Raw genomic sequence first — 19,425 nt, 5'->3', positions numbered from 1 at the left:
ATATTCAAAATTTAAAGTTACATTATTTCTTGATTACTTGTTGCTGAAATCTGAATTACATTAGGTATAAATTATGGTATACTTCTGATTTTACCAGAATACTACCACAATTTCCCTTTAGTTGTACAATTCCATCTTAATATTCCATGTAAAGTGGATTTAAACATGCACAGCAGAGATAGAGATTCAATGAAGCAGGTGTTTCACTAACATCTAATGCACAATAAGAGCCACTTATTGATAATCTTTGGCCAGCAAACTGCATACCGCAATGCACCGCACAACCTTTACTGTATTAAGAAGAAATACTGCGCGTTTTGAGTGCCTCCATCTGGAGTTAGGGGTCTTTTGTTTGAGAACGATTTGAAAGTCTGGTTTTTGACGATGGCTTGTCTTGGACTCTTGAAAAGGACAAAGTGAGTAATCCTGGAGTTTGGTGTTTGTATTAAGGATCCCATTTGATTGACAAGAAAGTAGGTTTCTGTCACAGGAGTACTAGTTTACACAAACAGAGGTGGGTGTGTGAAACAGGTTCCACAACACTTTAGAGTAACGTGATGAGATAGTCAGATTACTTTGTTTCTAATAATAATCTCACACAAAGATCAGGGGTTTGTTAAAATAGCTGGATGGGCCAGCTGGCCTCCTCTTCTTTGTCACCATCATGCTCTGATCTTCTCATGGTGAGTTAGTATTTTATTGTTTTGATTATTGGGAACACAAACCACTGGACTGACTTCACATTAATATCTGTATATGAGCAGCTACTGACATTAAAACATTAAAAAGTGCAATATGACACGATAAGTCACATCCCTACAACACCACACCTTCTTTCAAACAACAACCACCAAAGAAATCACAGCTGTTTCTAAACCACTCCCCCTAATAACCTTAATCACACCCCCTAACAACCACACCCCCGAAAACTCACACCCCTACAGCTCTGTGCAGATCCAGGAAGTGAAACTCAGAGATCAGTTTCGTTTCACTTGAAACAGACTCACTGCAGCTCTGTCTCTACTGCTCCTCTCTGTGCAGTTTTTACTTGTCAGAAAAATGGCAGAAGGCAGTATTTCAGTTTCTCAGGACCAGTTCAGCTGTTCAGTGTGTCTGGATTTGCTGAAGGATCCAGTGACTCTGCTCTGTGGACACAGTTACTGTATGGGCTGTATTAAGAACCACTGGGATCAGGAAGATCAGACTGGGATCTACAGCTGCCCCCAGTGCAGACAGACCTTCACTCCAAGACCTGATCTTCACAGAAACACCATCCTGGCTGAAGTGGTGGAGAAACTGAAGGAGACAGGGTGCAGTCCACCTCCACCTCCACCTGCTAACAGTCCTGCTGGCCCTGGAGACGTGCTATGTGATGTCTGCACTGGGAGAAAGAGGGGAGCTGTGAAATCCTGTCTGGTGTGTCTGGCCTCTTACTGTCAGACTCACCTCCAGCCTCACTATGAAGCTGTTCCATTGAAGAGACACAAGCTGACTGATGCCACAGGACAACTGCAGGAGAAGACCTGCTCCACTCATCACAAACTGTGTGAGGTCTATTGCCGTACTGATGAGAAGTGTGTTTGTTATCTCTGTGCAATGGATGACCACAGAGGCCATGATACTGCCTCAGCTGCAGCAGGAAGGACTGAGAAACAGGTGAGGACTCTGAGTCTGCATTTAGTGTCTAGTACAAGATGTAAAATGGATATTTAGGATATTTGGGGCTCTAACTGATCTCTGGACTGTATTTACTGTATCTGCAATGCTGTATCTCTCCACTGCTGAGTCCAGCTTATGTACTCAGCTGTGATCCACTCAGGTTGTGTCTCCTTTCTTCTGTCTGTTGTTCATTATCTCCTCCTCCTCCTCACCTTCACTGTTTCGCTCTTTACTGTCCTCATGTAGCACCGATGAAGCTGTACAACTACACAGCACACTGAACACCTCTAGAACAGACTGCACCCTCATTAATGCACAGCACACTCAACACCTCTAGAACATACTGCACCCTCATTAATGCACAGCACACTCAACACCTCTAGAACATACTGCACCCTCATTAATGCATAGCACACTCAACACCTCTAGAACAGACTGCACCCTCGCTAATGAAGTCCTTCTTTAATTTCACCACAATAGGATTATTAATATAAAAAAAAACTTTATTTTTAAATGGTACCTTTAAAATGGCTTCTCAAAGCACTGTGCAGAAAAATGCATACTAAGAAGAGATGGTAGAATGGGGTTTGGAAAAACGGCAGAAAAGCAAAGGGGCAGAAACAGACCCAGTTAAATTAAAGCTCTTAATGAAGAGTAGATTGTGAGTCTGGATTTGAAAGAGCACAGGGAAGGTGACTCTATGATATCCATAGGGATAGAATTCCAGAGCTCTGGGCTGCAGCAGGAGAAGCCCTGTCACCCAGAGTGCTGGTCTGGGAGACAGACAGGAGACCAGAATTAGAAGAGTGAAGGTTGTGAGGTGGCGAGTAGGATGATAGTAACTCTGGCAGGTACTGGGGTGTCAAGCCATGCAGAGACTTTTAGGGGAGCATGAGGACTTTGAAGTCGACACGAAACCTGATAGGAAGCCAGTGCAGGGACTCCAGGACAGGAGTAATGGGATCACTTGCACTAGACCTGGTGAAGACTCTGGCTGCCAAATTCTGGACATGCTGAAATTTGTTCAGTCTGGGTTTAGATACCCTACCGAGCGGAGCATTACAGTAGTCAAAGTTACAGAGCGTTAAAGTAGCATTAACTCGATTAGGAACTCCTGGCCTCACAAGTGCATGTCATTGGTGCTTCCTTACCACCCTAACACCCCTTCAGCCCATGTAAAAGACAGCTTTCTATTGGTGATGTTCACACCCAAAAATGGGTTTCCAATTTTATTGTTTATTAAGTAATTATAAATATTTATTAAGTTACAACTTCATTCCTAGTCATTATCACAAGTTCTGCACTTCTTTTTGGAACTTATGGTATATAGACCTAATTTACCTGAAGTTATGCTACTCATTTTTGAGTAAAATAAGTACAATTTATGTGTTTTTTTGACTACAGTAAAGACCTGAGGAAAACATGTTGAGTGATTATCAAAGACTAGATTATGTCAAGGTTTAGCCAAGATACTAGTTTTGAAACCATTTCAAATTTTGCAAGGTGCCACATATTTACTTCTGTTATGTTTCCAGTCACAACTGACCATATGATGTTATCTACAATGAAAAGACAGAGTCACAAATTTCAAATGACCCTTTATTTTGCAAACATCACAAATTCAACAAGCCTTTTAGATAAAATGAACAGTGACATTTGTGTGTGTTTGTGTGTTCACGCACATGAATGCAGTGGGTAATGATGGCGTGTGCCTATATTTGTGGTGTACGATGCTGGTTTTTACACCCCTTGGGGCACAGAGCTGGCACCTCTTCCTTTTGTCTGTTCTTTTGTCGGGGGGCAGCTGCTGGGGAGGTAGAGCTGCCCAGATCTTTATGCCACATTTGCCTGGTTTACTCGACATGTATTGTTGGGAAGGACAGCTGTAACGAGTCCACGTGATGAAGTAGTAGGATCCTATGCAGACGAGAGAGAGAGTAGAGGCATAAACAACACAGGTGTCCAATCTGAATCGACAGGCGAGTTCGTGGTCAAGAGCAAAGGTAAGTTCAAAAAGCCAAAAGTAGTCGTACAAGAGGTTTCCAAAAAAGGAGCGAGGTAGGAGCTCTCTAGGAGAGAAGTCAATAGCGAGCAGCAAGTAGCCAGTTTAGAGGGTTTAAATAGAGCTGAGTGCAGAACGGTACAGCGGTTGGTGATGGTTTAACACGTGCAGTGGGGGTGTTATAATTAGTCCACTGCTGGAACTGGTTTGTGGTTTGTGGGTTGATCTCTGATGACTGGCAGTCCTGACAACAGCGACCTCGGAGGGGGACCAGGCGCTCATCCACAGTGACTTCCGGGCCATGACTGTAAATGAGTGGCAGGCGCTCAACCCACTTGTCCCAGACATCTCCAGTGCAGGGAGTTCGTCTCGTTGACGTCGAGCAGGTCTTGTGTCCCGCTTGTCAAAGCGAATGGCTCTTGAGAGAATATGAAAGGATTGACATAGTAGCCTGAAAAATGGCCCGACCAGACTCGGCATGCTATAAGCTGGTGGTGGCCTCATTCCTTGATCTGTATATGCCAGAGAGAATCAACAGACCCACGTATGGTTGAGAGTCTACCAGACCACCTCCCTCCAGCTATCGCTATGCACACGTCTCCCCTCCAGGTTTGTCATATCTAGGACTGTCCTTACAATAGCCTTTGGCAGAAACAATTCAAAGCTGGACTTTATATCTTCAACACGGGACATCCTGAAACTAGCAGCTACTGGGCTCATCAGCACTGCTGAAATCCTGTTTTGAGGTGCAGAGAGCAGTCAGGACATAATATTGAGCTGTTAGAAAACTGAATGCTCTAGATTGTGTTTCAGATATAATTTCTGTGTTTTTATATTTCACTTCACATACAGATGTGCAGACCCAGGTGTGAGGTGTAAAACTCGAACAGGAGGTGGAGGCTCATGCTCTGCTGCGCTGCACACGCTGCCGGTGTAGATTAGACAAGAAACAGGAGCGTGTCAGACAGGACCAAGAAACACATCTCATGTGGATAAGACATCAGGGATACAGAGTGTGAATTTTCCAGGGTGACTCTAAGGGGTGTCTCTGTGATGAGAGGAGCTGCAGGAGCTGAGACAGGCTGTAGAGTCACTCAGAGTGGGTATTGACCAGAGCAGTGGACATACTGGCACACATTTCCACAGCTGGATATTGGACAGTACCCTTAGAAAACACAGCATACAGAATAATGTAGTTTGAGTGTTTTCCTGTGTAATAATCCACTGTGTGACTCCTCCCTCAGAGCTCTGCACACACAGCAGTACAGGACACTGACAGGATCTTTACTGAGCTGATCCGCTCCATTGAGAGAACACGCTCTGAGGTCACAGAGTTGATCAGAGCTCAAGAGAGGGCTGCCGTGAGTCAGGCTGAAGGACTTCTAGAGCGACTGGAGAAGGAGATCACTGAGCTGAAGAGGAGAGACGCTGAGCTGAACCAGCTCTCACACACAGAGGATCACATCCATTTCCTCCAGGTAACATCACTGCTCTGTGACTCTGCAGAACAGAAGGGTGTCTCTCACACAGAGCTGCTCCTGGCTTCTCCCCAGGAATGTGTGTTGTGTTTGACTGGAAACTCCTCCCTCTTCCCTGCTGCAGAATTTCCAGTCTGTCTGTGTCCCTCGTGGAGCTGGAGACTCACCCAGTATCCCTGTCAGTCCACACTTCTCTCCTGAGGCAGTGAGGAGAGCTGTCTCTGCACTGAAAGAGCGACTGGAGGACATCTGCAAGAAGGAATCAATAAAGATTTCCACGACAGGTTAGTGGAGAACCACACTGATGTCTTTCTGAATATCTTACATATTTCCTGTTTTTCTCTTATATTGGTACTGGATTTTCTGTGCAGTGACTGAATTTATCAGTGCAGCTTATCTGTCAATGATTCAAATTCTCAGTAAAATATCTTAAAAGTTTTAGTCTCACAAATCTTTATGACAGTAACTGTATTGTCATATTGTGCTGTATATAGTTTGAAAGGAATGTTTTAATAAGAGCTACAGTCCCAGTATAGTAGAACAGTCCTGTTACAATAGGGGCTGCAGTCTCAGTACGGTACAACAGACCTCTTACAATAACAGCTATAGTTCCAGCACAGTAGATCAGTCCTGTTACAATAGGAGCTACAATCCCAGTACAGTAGATCAGTCCAGTTACAATAGAATCTACAGCCCAAGTGAATCAGAACAACTGTTATTCCTGTTACTCTGTTACTGCAGCCCTGATGAGACATTTCTCTTTGTGTCTCCCCAGTGACTGAAGTCTACAGTCTGCTGACTCCAGAGTCTGGGTCAAGAGCAGAGCTTTTACACTGTGAGTATGTTTTCACAACAGCTCCCCCCTGAAGTGGTCAGTGAGGCTGGTTCAAACAATAAGAGCCCCTCCAAGCCTCCTGGGTGTTACCACTGGATGCAGTCCTGGCTCTGAAACTGCAATTGTCCATTTCTGAAGAGGAGCACTAAGGAACAGGTTTTTCTGGGTTTTCTTCAGCCCCTGTACAGAGCCCTCTGTCCTGTCTAGTGCACTTTTGTCGTGTAGAAACCCCACCTGGCTACCTCTTTAAATAGCTTCATCCTACATGGCTATGTCATGCTACATGAGCTGGAGGTTCCAGCTGACAGATCTCTGTTCCACCCCACACCTCTGGTCGCATTTGATGATGTGGGGCAGGGCGGTCCTCAGTCTGCTGGCCAGTAGCTTGGACAGGATCCAAGTAGCTTGGGCGGAGCGCTGGCTCTGTGGCTTAGGATCTGCGCCTGTGACTGGAATGGTTGCCGGTTCAAATCCCGCGGCCGGCAGAGGAATCCTACTCCATTGGGCCCCTGAGCAAGGCCCTTAACCCTAACTGCTCCAGGGGCGCCGTACAATGGCAGACCCTGCGTTCTGACCCCAAGCTTCTCTCCCTTTCTGTGTGACTGTGTCTCCATGGAGAAAAGCTGGGGTATGCGAAAAGATGAATTCCTAATGCATGAAATTGTGTTGGGCTAATAAAGAAACATCAACATCATAACATCATAGGATCATTGACACCTCTCACTGTCCAGCTGATGTCCAGAGTGGCAGTGTTACCAGTGAGCAGAACATCTATGTATCTCAGTCAGTGATACTGGTCACTGTGGGTATAGGTCACCAGTAACACTCACTGACTGAGTGACCTGTATCCACAGTGTCCAGTATCACTGACTGAGTGACCTGTACTCAGAGTGATAGTCAGTGATACTGGTCTCTGTAGGTATTAATACAGTAAAAATCTGCTCTCTATCTGCAGATCCTGTGAAGCGAGCCCCTATCCCTAAATCACGTACGTACACTCTGTGAAAATCTGCTGACTGACAACACTGATTGTACTGACGTTTTATTACCAGCGTGTGACTGTGATTCACAGTGTCTGTATGTCTATGTTCCAGTGTGTGACTGTGATTCACAGTGTCTGTATCTCTGTGTTCCAGTGTGTGACTGTGATTCACAGTGTCTGTATGTCTATGTTCCAGTGTGTGACTGTGATTCACAGTGTCTGTATCTCTGTGTTCCAGTGTGTGACTGTGATTCAAAGTGTCTGTATCTCTGTGTTTCAGAATGGCAGTGGTTGTGCAGTGCTGCAGGTAAGTCTGTCTCTTCTTGATGACAGAGATGCTGTTTTAAGCTCTAGTGTCTGTGGTTATTGAGTTTTTGATTCCAGAAGGTCTCTTTAGTGTGAGGAAGTCATTTCTGGTTTGTATACAGAAGGAGATGTATTTCAATTTCATGTTTCTGTATCATCCTACATATAATCTCAGTGGGCTGTGAAGATCAATCAAAGTTTCATGGTGGGAATTTCTATTTCCATCCTGTGTTTCAGTCTATTGGCTAGTATGAGTCTCTCCTGGAGGGACTGACAGTGTAGGAAACTAATTTTCCCTGAAGGCCATGTGCTCTGGTCTCTGCTTACTCCTGAATGAGGGTCTACAGACTGAATGTGGCAGAACCAGTGATCCCGGATTTGGGAATAACTGTGAAATACCAGGAGAAATGAATCAGGTGCAGAGCCAGTCTCATAATAACAAGCCATTCAAATCCTGAGGAGAAGGACTGTTAAAAGATGGTATAATGACAGTACTCTTCCCCTGCAGCTTCACAAACATACAGCCTCTTGCGAGAGGCAGCAGTTTGACTCTGGTACAGGGGCTCCTCTGGGGCCTGTAGGCCTCTTCCTTGTCTGCGAAATGGCTACTTCACATGCCGACCGGGCTGATAGGTCAGAGTCAGGGCTTGTTCTATCTGGACAATTAGAGTGAAAGGAAAACTCAATCACATTTATCCGTTTATATTGGGAGAGAGTGCATCTTCTTAATTTGTTGTGAGAAGGAGGGTCTTATAGTGATTTTCAGCTCAGAATCATTGTGATAGAATATTCTGGTGTTTCTGCTCCAGTGTCTCATTATAGGAGGTGACTGGTACTGATTAAGATGAAGATGGTAAACTTGGTGTAAAGGGTTAATATGAGTTCAGCACACTAGGGTGTCTCTGTTTGTGATTATAGTATCTGTAAGACATGGAGTACCTGAGAGGAACTCTCCTGTTCTGACTTCCTGAGTTTGGCTGAAGGAGGAAGAGCTAATCTGAAGAGTGAAAGTCTCTTTGTGAAGAATGTCTGAACAGTGGACTGTGCAGGCTTCTCTGAAAGGGGACCAGTAGAAAATCTGGGAGCCCAGAGGGGTTCCCTCTGCTAGAATTAATTACAGGACACTCAGATGTGCACATTTTAACATCATGTGTTTACTGAAAGCTGTAATTTGAAGTTAATGGTTTGGTGTCACCACACCTGTCTGGTTACAAAGGGGTCTGGGGCAGATGCCTCTCAGTCAGGGGGTAATTATCTGGGAATGAAGGGCTCTTCCCAGGACAGAAGGCATATCGGTGTATCCTGACAGAGCTCTCAGGTCCAGTTAGAAAGAGATTTAGTGGACTGTTTCTCTTCCAGAGTCTGAGATTCTTCACCATCAGATGACTTAGTAGTCATAGAAAGAGATGTTGGGGTGTTTATCTGTCAGTAAGGAGTCTGTTTCTTGGGCTGGAGAATACATCTGAGAGCTGTGAGCTCTACTGAGACAGGCTACAATGATGTGGTTTCAGTAAGAGACTCAGTGGTGTGATTGACTCAGAATAGATCAGTAATTTCAACATCCGTTCATTAATCAATATTGTCAGTGAAGACTGGGGTTTTTACCTCAGATTTGGGTTTGTCTTCACAGGGCAGGAGGAGTAAATTTAGCTCCTGTGTTTCCATGTCAGACAGGACTTTATCTTCAAAGAGTGACACAGTGACTGTGTGTCTAAGAATGTATGTGTGAAAAAAACGCTACTATAATAGTTGGGGATATTTAATTTGAATTGAGGGACTATTCCTAGGGCAGTGGTTCTCAAACATTTTGTTTTTGTTTGAATTGAGGAACTATTTATAGGCCAAGGGTGATAAATTCACATTTAGTAGTTCAAGTAAGGAGATGTGTCAGCATGCGTAGGCTGCAAAGGAATAAGTAAAGGTCTATTCCTGCTGAAAAGAGAAGAAACACAGCATTTCAGCTGTGGAGACTTTTTTGGGTGTCTTTTGGTTGTTCTTCGTTTCCTATCAAAATAAGAATGTCTTAGGTTATCGTTGGTCACCCGTTAAATCTTCAAGCAGAAAAACCTCAAAAGCTTTTAGACCGCAGTATGTAGACATCAAATACACTTGAATTGGGAATTACACAATAAAATGCAGGAGAGGTGTAATTTGAAGGATGAAAAAACAGTATTTCTGCGTATTTTGTGCAGATGAATGTAAAGAGATAGGGGAATGACAGACAAAAAGAATGTCACAGATGTCGGAAAGGACGAACCGTGGAATGACAGGAGAGCGAAAAGACCCTATGCGTAGCAGCGAGACGGAGGTTAGCCCGGGCTCAGCTGTTCAGGGAATGCGGTAAAGAAACCTATGTCCTCAGGTAGCGGACGTGGGGGGAACTGGTGCTATGCAGCTCTCAGGACATCCGAACGTCAATGCTGAGCCAAGGCAGAATGAAAGACCCAGAAATATATAGCCCCAGAGAGAGAGAAACACCGGAAGGACAGCAGAGAACTGGAAATGAGAGACAGGACAGAGAAGGAGCGCCCTCTGGCTGCAGAGGATGTGGCAAAGAAAAAGAATTCCAGGACAACACACAACCAGTTATACAGTTTGTCTATTGCTGGCTTGCTGTTTAATGGGACCAACAGTAACAGTGTCAGGAAGACAATAGGAGGGATAAGTCATCGTAAATGTATTCTGTTCAGTGTTTAAAGAGTGAGCAAACACATGAACAGGACATGTTTCTGCAGTTTCACATCAAGAGTAACAGATGTTTGGAAAGCTGTGTCAGTTCTACTTGTCACAGAAATGGTAAGAACGACACACATTTAACCCAGGAACACTCACTGACACAATGCTGTACTTCATGTGTACAAAAGACAGAACACATGCTCTTTTAAATTATTTTTTTTTCCAGAAAGAGGAGTGTGACCATATTCTTCTGTTGTTAGAGTCAATGCTACTTTACACAGGACAGTATCATTGCATATATAATACCAAATTAAAATAGTAGACAATATTGTTCACAAATTAACTGCTGCATTCAAACACAATACTATCTCATCTAACCACAATAAATACCTTATCTCCGTGGTGCTAATAAGGTTCTGTAAATTTCAGTTACTCATGCCAGCACTGTGAAAAGAAGTGGCAGTTGAGTATTAAGCTGAGAATTGCCCTCCTCTCAGAACAGGGGGGTAATTAATTCTGATCTCTCTTTACTGACAGTGTTTCAATGACATGAAATCAGTCAGTGTCTCTGTGGCCTGTTTTCCTCAGAGCAGCTCAGACACGTGTTCTCAGCTGGTGTTCTCACATGGTCCTGGTCATTAAGAAACCCAGTGGCATGTTTCACTAAGAATGACACTGGAGTGTCAATATTATTTCATTAGTCCCACCAGAGTGAGTGTGTATTGGGGTGTTCGCCTATGATATTGGAGACCTCATTTCAAACAGGAGTGATCCAGAGCAGTGGTTCTCAACCTTTTTGGACCAAGTACCACCCCTGATTAAACCAAAGCATCCAAGTACCACCTACAAGTCATCATCTCATAGGAACCCCAGAAAATCTCAATGACCAACATGAGCGCAGGTGCACACACACACACTCACATACACTTATAATAAATATTATCATAAAGGTTATTTGATATAGCGCCTTTAAAGGTGGCTTCTCAAAGCTCTTTGCAAAATGACAACAGGAACAACAACAATTAAAAATAAAGTATAAAAAAAGCACCATTTCATTGAGAGGGGTGAGACTGTTTAGTTGAGCAAAGCAGATGTGAAGTCATTTTTCGAGCCTTGATACAATTCACAACAAAGTCTAACAGATTTTAAATCCACAGGCATTTTCTTGACGGCCAAGGCTGCAGTGCGTCCACTTCATATCTAGAACAACATCTCTAACTACACCGCTGTGTCGGCTTGTCATCGCTCTAGCACCGTCTATACAAACTCAGATGCATTTCATCCAACTGACGCCATTCTCTTCGATAAATTCATTCAGAAGCTGAAATATTGCAGTGAAAAGCATCTGCTCATCTTTTGATATCATCCGCCATATCAATAATTCTACGAGTGATTGTCTTTCGCAGGGGGCAGAAGGTCGAGCTGTTTAGCAGCTTTTTCTCCACAGACAATACGTGTCAGCTCTTTTCCCAGTGGTAAATAAGGTTCTTCAAAAATAGTTTGGGGCTTACCTGCTTTAGCAATCTGCAAGCTTGCATTTTTCCCTGTTTCAGGGATCCATCTCAGAAGTTAAAAGAAGTTCTTATTTCATGCGCATGGGAGCGAAACACAGAGACACTCTGTGTATTTTTCTCAAATTAACCTAGAACAGTTCTTAAATATTTTTCTGTTATCTATCACACTCTCTTGTGCTTACAAGTTTGGCATTGTTCCAAAATCACATACATTCTCCTACCTCCCTATTTGCTGGAGATAACTTTTTTAAAATACAACTGGTCACTTACGTTCATAGCACGCACTGCTATACAATGGTTTAGAATAGCTCTTGTGTCCAAATCAAGTATTAACACGTGCTGTATCGTAGTACATAGGTGCCGTATTTGACACAAACTAATTTTATTAAAATAGAAAATGTGAAAACCCGTCCCAATTTTTCAGTTGGAAAACAAAGTTCCAAGGTCATATGGTGTAACACCTAGTGACGCTCCGCATACCACTTGTGGTACATGTACCATATTTTGAGAACCACTGATCTAGAGGGTGTCTGTGTTTTCAGACTGATAGACTCTCCTGTGGAATAAGTCAGTGTTTGACACTTTGTCCTGTTCTACACAGAATGAGTGTGAAATATCAGCAGAAGACGTTGTCATATCGGCTTCAGGGCTGTAGTTTCCACTCTTGTCCTAAGCATCACTTGCACGTGTAATACTTAGTGAAACAATTACAAAATATGTAATTTCACATGAAGGGAAGAGAAGTAATTATTAATTTACTTGTTTTTCTCTCTTGGTGTGTTTGGGGGACAAAGACATTTCACAGTATAATTGAGTTGAGTTGTAATGTAATCGGCAGGAGCCTGTTGTGATGTTTGCTGTTTTATTCCCCAGCTGCTGTGACTGGACCCTGATACAGCTCACTGTGAGCTCAGCCTGTCTGAGGATAAGAAGAGAGTGAGACGGGGACAGAGGAAGAGTCTCTCTCACAATCCTCACAGATTTGATTACTGGCGCTGTGTCATGAGCAGGGAGGCCTTCACCTCAGGGAGACACTACTGGGAGGTGGAGGTGAATCGATACTGGATAATAGGAGTGACCAGAGAGTCTGTACGGAGTAAAGGAGATTTCAGATTCTCCCCTAAGAAGGGTTACTGGATGTTGAGATACTGGAGTTTGCACTCCAAGCCTTTTGATTTATCTGCTATCACTGACCCTCGGACCCACCTCCCCCTCAGTCTGCGGCCCAGGAAGCTGGGGGTGTGTGTGGATTTTGAGGAAAGGAAAGTCTCCTTTTACACAGTGGAGTCCAGAACTCATCTCTACACTTTCACTGACATTGTCTTCACTCAGGGGGAGAAGATCTATCCTGTCTTCTGTACCTGGGATTCAGATAAAGACCTTGAGCTGCTGCCTGCTGTCAGTGTGGAGATTAAACCCGTTACTGACTCATGAATACAGACTGACTCTCTCCCAGCTCTCTTTCGCACTGCTCATACTGGCAGACGGGTTTAGTGACGGGTAGTGAGATTATGTCATAAATCTAATAGTAATTTTAGAAATGACGATGTTGTGTCGTGTTTAAACATTTAAAAAAAGTTTGAAACAGGGAAAAATAACATGTACGGGAGAGGGAGATATACCACGCTACCAGCCTGCTGTACTCCTGAGTTTAATATACAATATCTCTAGAAACCCTACTGTTTTTACATTTATTTTAAAATAAGCTTTTAAAAATGCAATCTGTGTTAACTTCTCCTGCACGTGTAATGGGTTGTAATGGACGCTGTTGTTTCATATAGTACATAACAAGTACAGGTTTATTCCATGCTGAAAAGAGAAGAAAAAAAAAGAAGTTTATACAATGAAATGCTGTTTCTCTTCAGTCTGAAGGGGGTGTCCCACACTGACAGACTGGAGGAACCGAGTCTCTTTAGTCTGAAGGGAGTATCCCACACTGACAGGCTGGCGTGCACAAATTGCCTAGATCTGGCGTGCACAAAGCTTGATCAGCTGCCCTTTCCCACAGGAGGTATGGGAATGTCCAGTGATAACGGGCTTCCCTGTCCGTCGGGGCAGTGAACAGTTTCTCAGACTGAGCTATTTTATATAATCGGCCCAGAACGGAAGAGAGATGTTAGGCCTCTTGCAAAGAAAAAAAATTAATCTTCATTTATGGTGTATTCAACGGAGATGGAGCCCTGCAAAACTGTATATAGGAACCAGAGATGAAGGATAAGCTGTTTAAGGAAATCAGCTCAGGCGTGCCGAGTGTGAGAGAGGTGGGGGTACACGGTTGTGAACGGGTAAGGCTTGTGTGTTTCTTTCGGTGTTGTGTTTTTATCCTGATATATTTTTAAAATCTTATCTTTATCAAGCTCGTTTGCATGGGTCAAACTCTGTTCAGGCGTATGTTTGTAACCGTGTGCGTCTTCTGTGTAGGTGGGGGGCTGAGCCTCATTCAAATCAGACTGAGCGCTGCTATACTGTATGTAGGAGCCAGAGATGAAGAATGAGCTATTTAAGGTAATCAGGAGTGTGTGAGAGAGAGAGTGTGTTTTTCCTCCCAACAGAGAAGACTTGTGGTTCTTTCTGCTTTTCTGCACAGGCTGCCAGCGTGAGTGCGTGCTGGGATCTTGGTTTGATCTTGGTTTGAATGCTCGAATTGTCTGGCTGGCGTTTTTTGTTCCTATTTGAACCCATGTTTGTGCACAAGGCGCTTGCGGATGTCTCCGTGTGTGTGTGCGCGGCTCTGTATCAGTATAAAAAACGCATTTAAGACGTTCAACCTTTTCATGTTCATATATTGTTTTATTCTTGACAATAATAACTAAGGTTGCTGCTGGAAGAGGTGTTAGTGGGGCCAGCAGGGGGCACTAATGCCCCAGTATAGTGATGGGGACACTATACTGTAAACAGGCGCCGTGCTTCGGATGAGATGTAAAACGGAGTTCCTGACTCTCTGTGGTCATTAAAAATCCCAGGGTGTTTCTCGAAAAGAGTAGGGGTGTTACCCCAGTGTCCTGGCCAAGTTTCCCATTGACCCTTACGAATCATGGCCTCCTAATAAGCCCCATCTATGAATTGGCTTCATTACTCTTCTCTCCTCCCCACTGATAGCTGGTGTGTGGTGAGCGTTCTGGCACACTATGGCTGCCGTCGCATCGTCCAGGTGGATGCTGCACATTGGTGGTGGTGGAGGGGAGTCCCCATGTCCTGCAAAGTGCTTTGAGTGGAGTGTCCAGAAAAGCGCTATATAAGTGTAAGCAATTATTATTAATTATAATGTAATAAGTCCATTATTTCTCACCACTCCATTGCAAGGCATACACAACACAAACACCAGGAACAATTATCTCAGAAGCCAGTTAACCTCCCAGCATGTCTTTGGACTATGGGAGGAAACCCAATTGAACATAGGAGAACATGCAAACTCCACACAGATAGCTCCCTTTCTGAGCGCAAGCTCCCTGCTCTCTTCTGTTAACAGCCCTTGAAGGTCGCTACAGTACTTGCAGATGTGGGCTGTGTTAAAGGAGCCTGGGTCAAACCCAGAAATTGTCTCATTGATGAATTCAGGTGGCAAAACGAACTTGTCTTCTGGATGTGGGCTTTGTTGATCACACAGCTGTGTAATGTGGTGCCAGCTAAGATACACACCGGCATGCACGCACTCAGACCAGGGCAATATAATATACACTATACATAACATTACAGTGTAATAATATAGTGTGTGATCTCCTGTCCCAGCCTGAGGAACAGTCACCCTGTCTCTCAATAATAATAATAATAATAATAATAATAATAATAATAATAATAATAATAATAATACACTGTGTGATCTCCTGTCCCAGCCCAAGGAACAGCATGCCTGTCTCATAACAACAATAATACTGTGTTGATTCTGCTTTTTAAACTCCAACCCTAGCACTGTCTCATTTAACCAGCCTGTTCATTATAGCAATCGTCGGGTTATGTAGCCCAATGCAAAATCATAAGAATAATTAAAATCATTTGCCCAGAATGCCTTTTGTAAACTCCTCCTAGGAAATAATCCATGAGTGCCCAGTTGTGCTGTGGTTAGCAATTCTACACAGCACTGGGGCCTGGGGTTCAATTCTGAACTTGCGGTGTTGTCTGTGTGGAGTTTGCATGTTGGTAGGTTCATTAGCTTCTGAGAAACCTGGCCCTAGTGTAAGTGTTTATCTGTGTCTATGCACATTCTGTGTGCGTCTGTGTGTGTCCTGTGAGGCCTGGAGTCCTGTCCAGGGTGTGTGTGTGTGTCCTGTGATGGACTGGTGTCCTGTCCAGGGTGTGTGTGTGTCCTGTCCAGGGTGTATGATAGTGCATGTGTGTCCTGTGATGTACTGGTGTCCTGGTGTGATCAGTCCTGATCCTGGCCAACACCTGGCATCTCCTTCAGCTGGTCCAGGGTCCCACCTTGAGCCTGGCCTGGTTGGGACTGTACCGCGAAGGCGGTGGCTGGCGGTGGTCGTCGGGCGAGGGGGAGGGGAGCTTTCGGAAATGGAAAGATGCCCTGTGCAAGCAGCAGAAAAACTTAGTCTGCTACAAGAGTGAATATTCCTGCTTCGGAATGGGAGTGTTGATGTGTAGCTTGCGAAAGGGCTTTGTAGCTTAACCAGAAGTAATAATAATAATTGCTTACACTTCTATAGCGCTTTTCTGGACACTCCACTCAAAGCGCTTTACAGGTAATGGGGAATCAAACTACCACCACCAATGTACAGCCCCCACTTGTGGCTTTCAGTAGGGAGGACAACAGAGTAATGAAGCCAGTTCAGAGAGGGGGGTTATTAGGAGGCCATAATTGGTAAGGTTCAATGGGAAATTTGGCCAGGACACTGGGGTAAAACCCCTACTCTTTTCAAGAAACACCCTGGGATTTTTAATGACCACAGAGAGTCAGGACCTCGGTTTTATGTCTCATCTGATGGACAGCGCCTTTTTACAGTTCAGTGTCCTCATCACCATACTGGGGCATTAGGACCCACACGGACCGCAGGGTGAGTGCCCCCTGCTCGCCCCACTAACACCTCTTCCAGCAGGCCACGCGTGTTCTGTAATGGCAGTGTAGTGTGCCGCGACATCACACCCCACAATCCTTTGCGTTGCCCCTCCTCACTGTCTGCAGGTCTTAAGGTGAACGCATTGCACATGCTTCATCTTAATGTATCTATGCAAACCTGTAACCCTGAGTGGGAACCGAGGTGCTGGCGCAACATTAAGAGTTAAGAGGCCAACTTTAGTGGGAGAGTAGCTGTGAAAACAGACTTCCACCATCAAGCTTAAAATCCATTTCCAAGAGGAGTAAGGTACTTGTCTATTGCTGTTTACTGTTTTGAAAGGTTATGAGTACATTATACAGTGGCTGGTGCACACTCCTGCCCGGAGGTGAAAAAGTATTCACCCCCCCTGGACTTTTTCACATTTTAAGATGTTAAAACATGAAATCATAATGCATTTATTTGGGATTATTTTGTTTTGCCAGTGGTTGACACAAAATGCTGCATAATGGCAAATGGAGGTTAAGCTCGGCAGATCCTCCTACATTAATTACGAACACAAAGCAGGGCAAGCCCTCCCCTGTGAGCTTTTAAGAAAAAGCAGGCCAGCTCACGAAACGAAATGTTTCTCACGGGTGGGCGGGTGTTTCCAGTGACCGGCAGCGGCGGTGGCGCTGCGCTCCAGTACACCCTGATCCAGGAACAGAAGAACTGGACCGAAGCACAGAAGTACTGCCGGGACTGATACACTGACCTGGCCGTCATAAGGAACCCAAGTGACAACGCCGTAGTCAACAAGCAGGCACGGAACACATGGGTATGGATTGGTTTGTTCCTCGATCCCTGGAAGTGGTCCGATGGGGAGAGCCTCACTTTCCGCCACTGGGGCAAGGCACAGCCCCTGAACGAAGACTCCAGGAGTATGATGAATGACGGGAACGTGGGGAGACAACAACTGCAGCAAGGAGTATTTCTTCTTCTGTTCCAAGAGTAAGCGGACCACCATCTGTGTTTGGTTGGGGTTTTTAGTGGGCTCGTTTAGACTGTTTTTGCAGCATGCCTTGGTCATGCCCAATCTGACAGAAAAGAGGAAAGGAAGCAACAAGGGGTGGGAGGGGAGATGATAGATGATGCGGGCGAGACGGAAAAAAAAATGGGATTGCGCTCTGCTGCTGCAAATTCATTCCATGACAAATAGTGTTACCGATCAGAAACTCGGGAGGTGTCCTAAACTTGCATTTCCGTTCTCCTACATATCAATATTTTCTGGCTGACCACAGCTCTGAGCTCGTTTTCCCTAGCTCCCCTCCTTTTATTCCAATGTCACCCTCGCAGCCGACTCCCTGGCTCATTCTTTGTAATTACAATGGGAGAGCTGTGACAGTGCTGCTCTCCTGCCAGCTCTGTCACTCCTCGAGCGTTTAGTTAACGTCAACGTAGGAAGTACCCTATCTTTGTATTCGGGTTGGCTTGTTTTTGTCCATTATTAGAATTTGACCCGACTATTGAACTTGGAAGTTGGATCACAGCTTCAGTTCTGGTCATTAAAACAGCAAAGAAAATAAATAAGTTTGATTTCAAAGAAGTAAGCAATAGTTAGAAACATTGCAAGGGGAAACGTGATATCGTAGGTTATAACGTCAGCGGAACAAGTCCGAGAGTCTGGGCTCACTAGTCTGGCTGTGGCCTCATACTGTCAGGAAGTAGAAAAGAAGACAGAGTTCATTAAGGAAACGATAGTGGTACAGTGGTTAGCATTGCAGTGATAGAGCCCTGAGTTCAATTCCAGACTGGGGTGCTGTCTGCCATGAGCAGATGTGAACATGTAAACTCCATGCAGATACTGTGCCACCTACCTGTCTGTTATGTCTTCACATTCCTTTTGCTTGTCTCTGTAGAGAAGAGGGTGGTGATGAAGGTCAGAATCTCTCTGGATAAAAGCCTGAACCTGTCACGATTATAATCCCCCCTCCTTAAGGGTGCTCCAGCCCTTTCACTTTAGATTTCATTCTCTGCACCCGTTTCCCATTCCCAGCCCACCTTAAAAGCCAGGCGCTGACGCTCATCCGGGCTCTGCATCTGATTTCCATATCGTGCGAGTCCGGGACCTGGAAGCGCCTGGTCCCATTAAGGTTTTAACCTCTGTTCCCGTTCCTGTTACCTGTCCGCCGGTTCCGACCCAGCCTTCGTGGTTTTTAAATCCTTGCTCTGATGGATCTCCTGGTTTTGGACTTACCCTTGCGTTTTGGATTTTCCCTAAGGACTACTCTCAGATTGTTCGCCTCGGCCACACCTCCCCCGTGCACCAGCGCACCGTGGACACGCCCCCTTGTCTTCAGCCCCATTTTCCTGCATGACGTTTCCCTAGTGTTTCCCCACTCCGTCGGACTGTGTCGTCCGCATAGGGTCCGGAAAGAACTGTTCGTTACAGAACCTGAATGACCCTGAAATGACAGAACATCTCTTAGGCCAGGTAGGGAAAAACAGGGTCTCCTGCAGATCCCCTAATTCTTTAACACTACAAACCTCATCCTATTCCTTGTCATTAAAGAACCATATCAGTTTATCAAATCATGGTAAACCCCACCTTAAAACACAATGTCCATAGAAAGTCTGCACACTCCTTCTATACAAACACGTCAAGACCTCACATGCCGAAATCGAAATATAATTTATTTTATCCATATTTACGCTGTATAACCCACGACCTCCAATCGGAAAAAAACCTTCAGAAACATTCCAAAAAGAAAATGAAAACCAAGAACAACAGATTGGATACAACAGGGCGTCCACACCCTTGAGTTTTAGTGTTTGGTGGAAGTACCTATTTATCTGAAATCACAGGCATAATTCTGTGCGGACAGGTCTGTACCCATGTAGCATGCCTAGAATGGGAAATGTTAGCTCATCCCTTCTTACAGATCTGTAAGAAGTGCAGTGGCTCTGTGGCTAGGGATCTGTGCCTGTGGC

General features: G+C 44.7%; 1 protein-coding gene and 1 pseudogene across 1 annotated transcript; one reads left to right on the top strand and one right to left on the bottom strand.

Annotated features, from left to right (window-relative positions):
* Nucleotides 1-992: 992 nt before the first annotated feature.
* Nucleotides 993-12,521, top strand: LOC107076103 (E3 ubiquitin/ISG15 ligase TRIM25-like). The gene is made up of 7 exons (XM_069198364.1): nucleotides 993-1,656; nucleotides 4,906-5,139; nucleotides 5,264-5,423; nucleotides 5,915-5,974; nucleotides 6,930-6,962; nucleotides 7,237-7,263; nucleotides 12,326-12,521. The coding sequence occupies exons 1-7, from the start codon at nucleotides 1,060-1,062 to the stop codon at nucleotides 12,343-12,345; spliced, it is 1,131 nt and encodes a 376-aa protein (XP_069054465.1). The 5' UTR covers nucleotides 993-1,059; the 3' UTR covers nucleotides 12,346-12,521.
* LOC138243326 (uncharacterized) lies at nucleotides 2,416-4,354 on the bottom strand (annotated as a pseudogene).
* Nucleotides 12,522-19,425: the final 6,904 nt, after the last annotated feature.

Source organism: Lepisosteus oculatus, chromosome 14 (genome assembly GCF_040954835.1).
Source record: "Lepisosteus oculatus isolate fLepOcu1 chromosome 14, fLepOcu1.hap2, whole genome shotgun sequence".
NCBI classification, from domain to species: domain Eukaryota; kingdom Metazoa; phylum Chordata; class Actinopteri; order Semionotiformes; family Lepisosteidae; genus Lepisosteus; species Lepisosteus oculatus.
This window is presented reverse-complemented; position numbering and strand designations above follow the sequence as displayed.

What these genes read in the sequence shown, in the direction of transcription:
- LOC107076103 (XM_069198364.1), top strand. Translation starts at nt 1,060, where the DNA reads ATGGCAGAAGGCAGTATTTCAGTTTCTCAGGACCAGTTCAGCTGTTCA. An exon ending in CAGGAAGGACTGAGAAACAG is followed by an intron (nt 1,657 to 4,905) that starts GTGAGGACTCTG and finishes CTCCTCCCTCAG; the next exon opens with AGCTCTGCACACACAGCAGT. An exon ending in AGCCCCTATCCCTAAATCAC is followed by an intron (nt 6,963 to 7,236) that starts GTACGTACACTC and finishes TCTGTGTTTCAG; the next exon opens with AATGGCAGTGGTTGTGCAGT.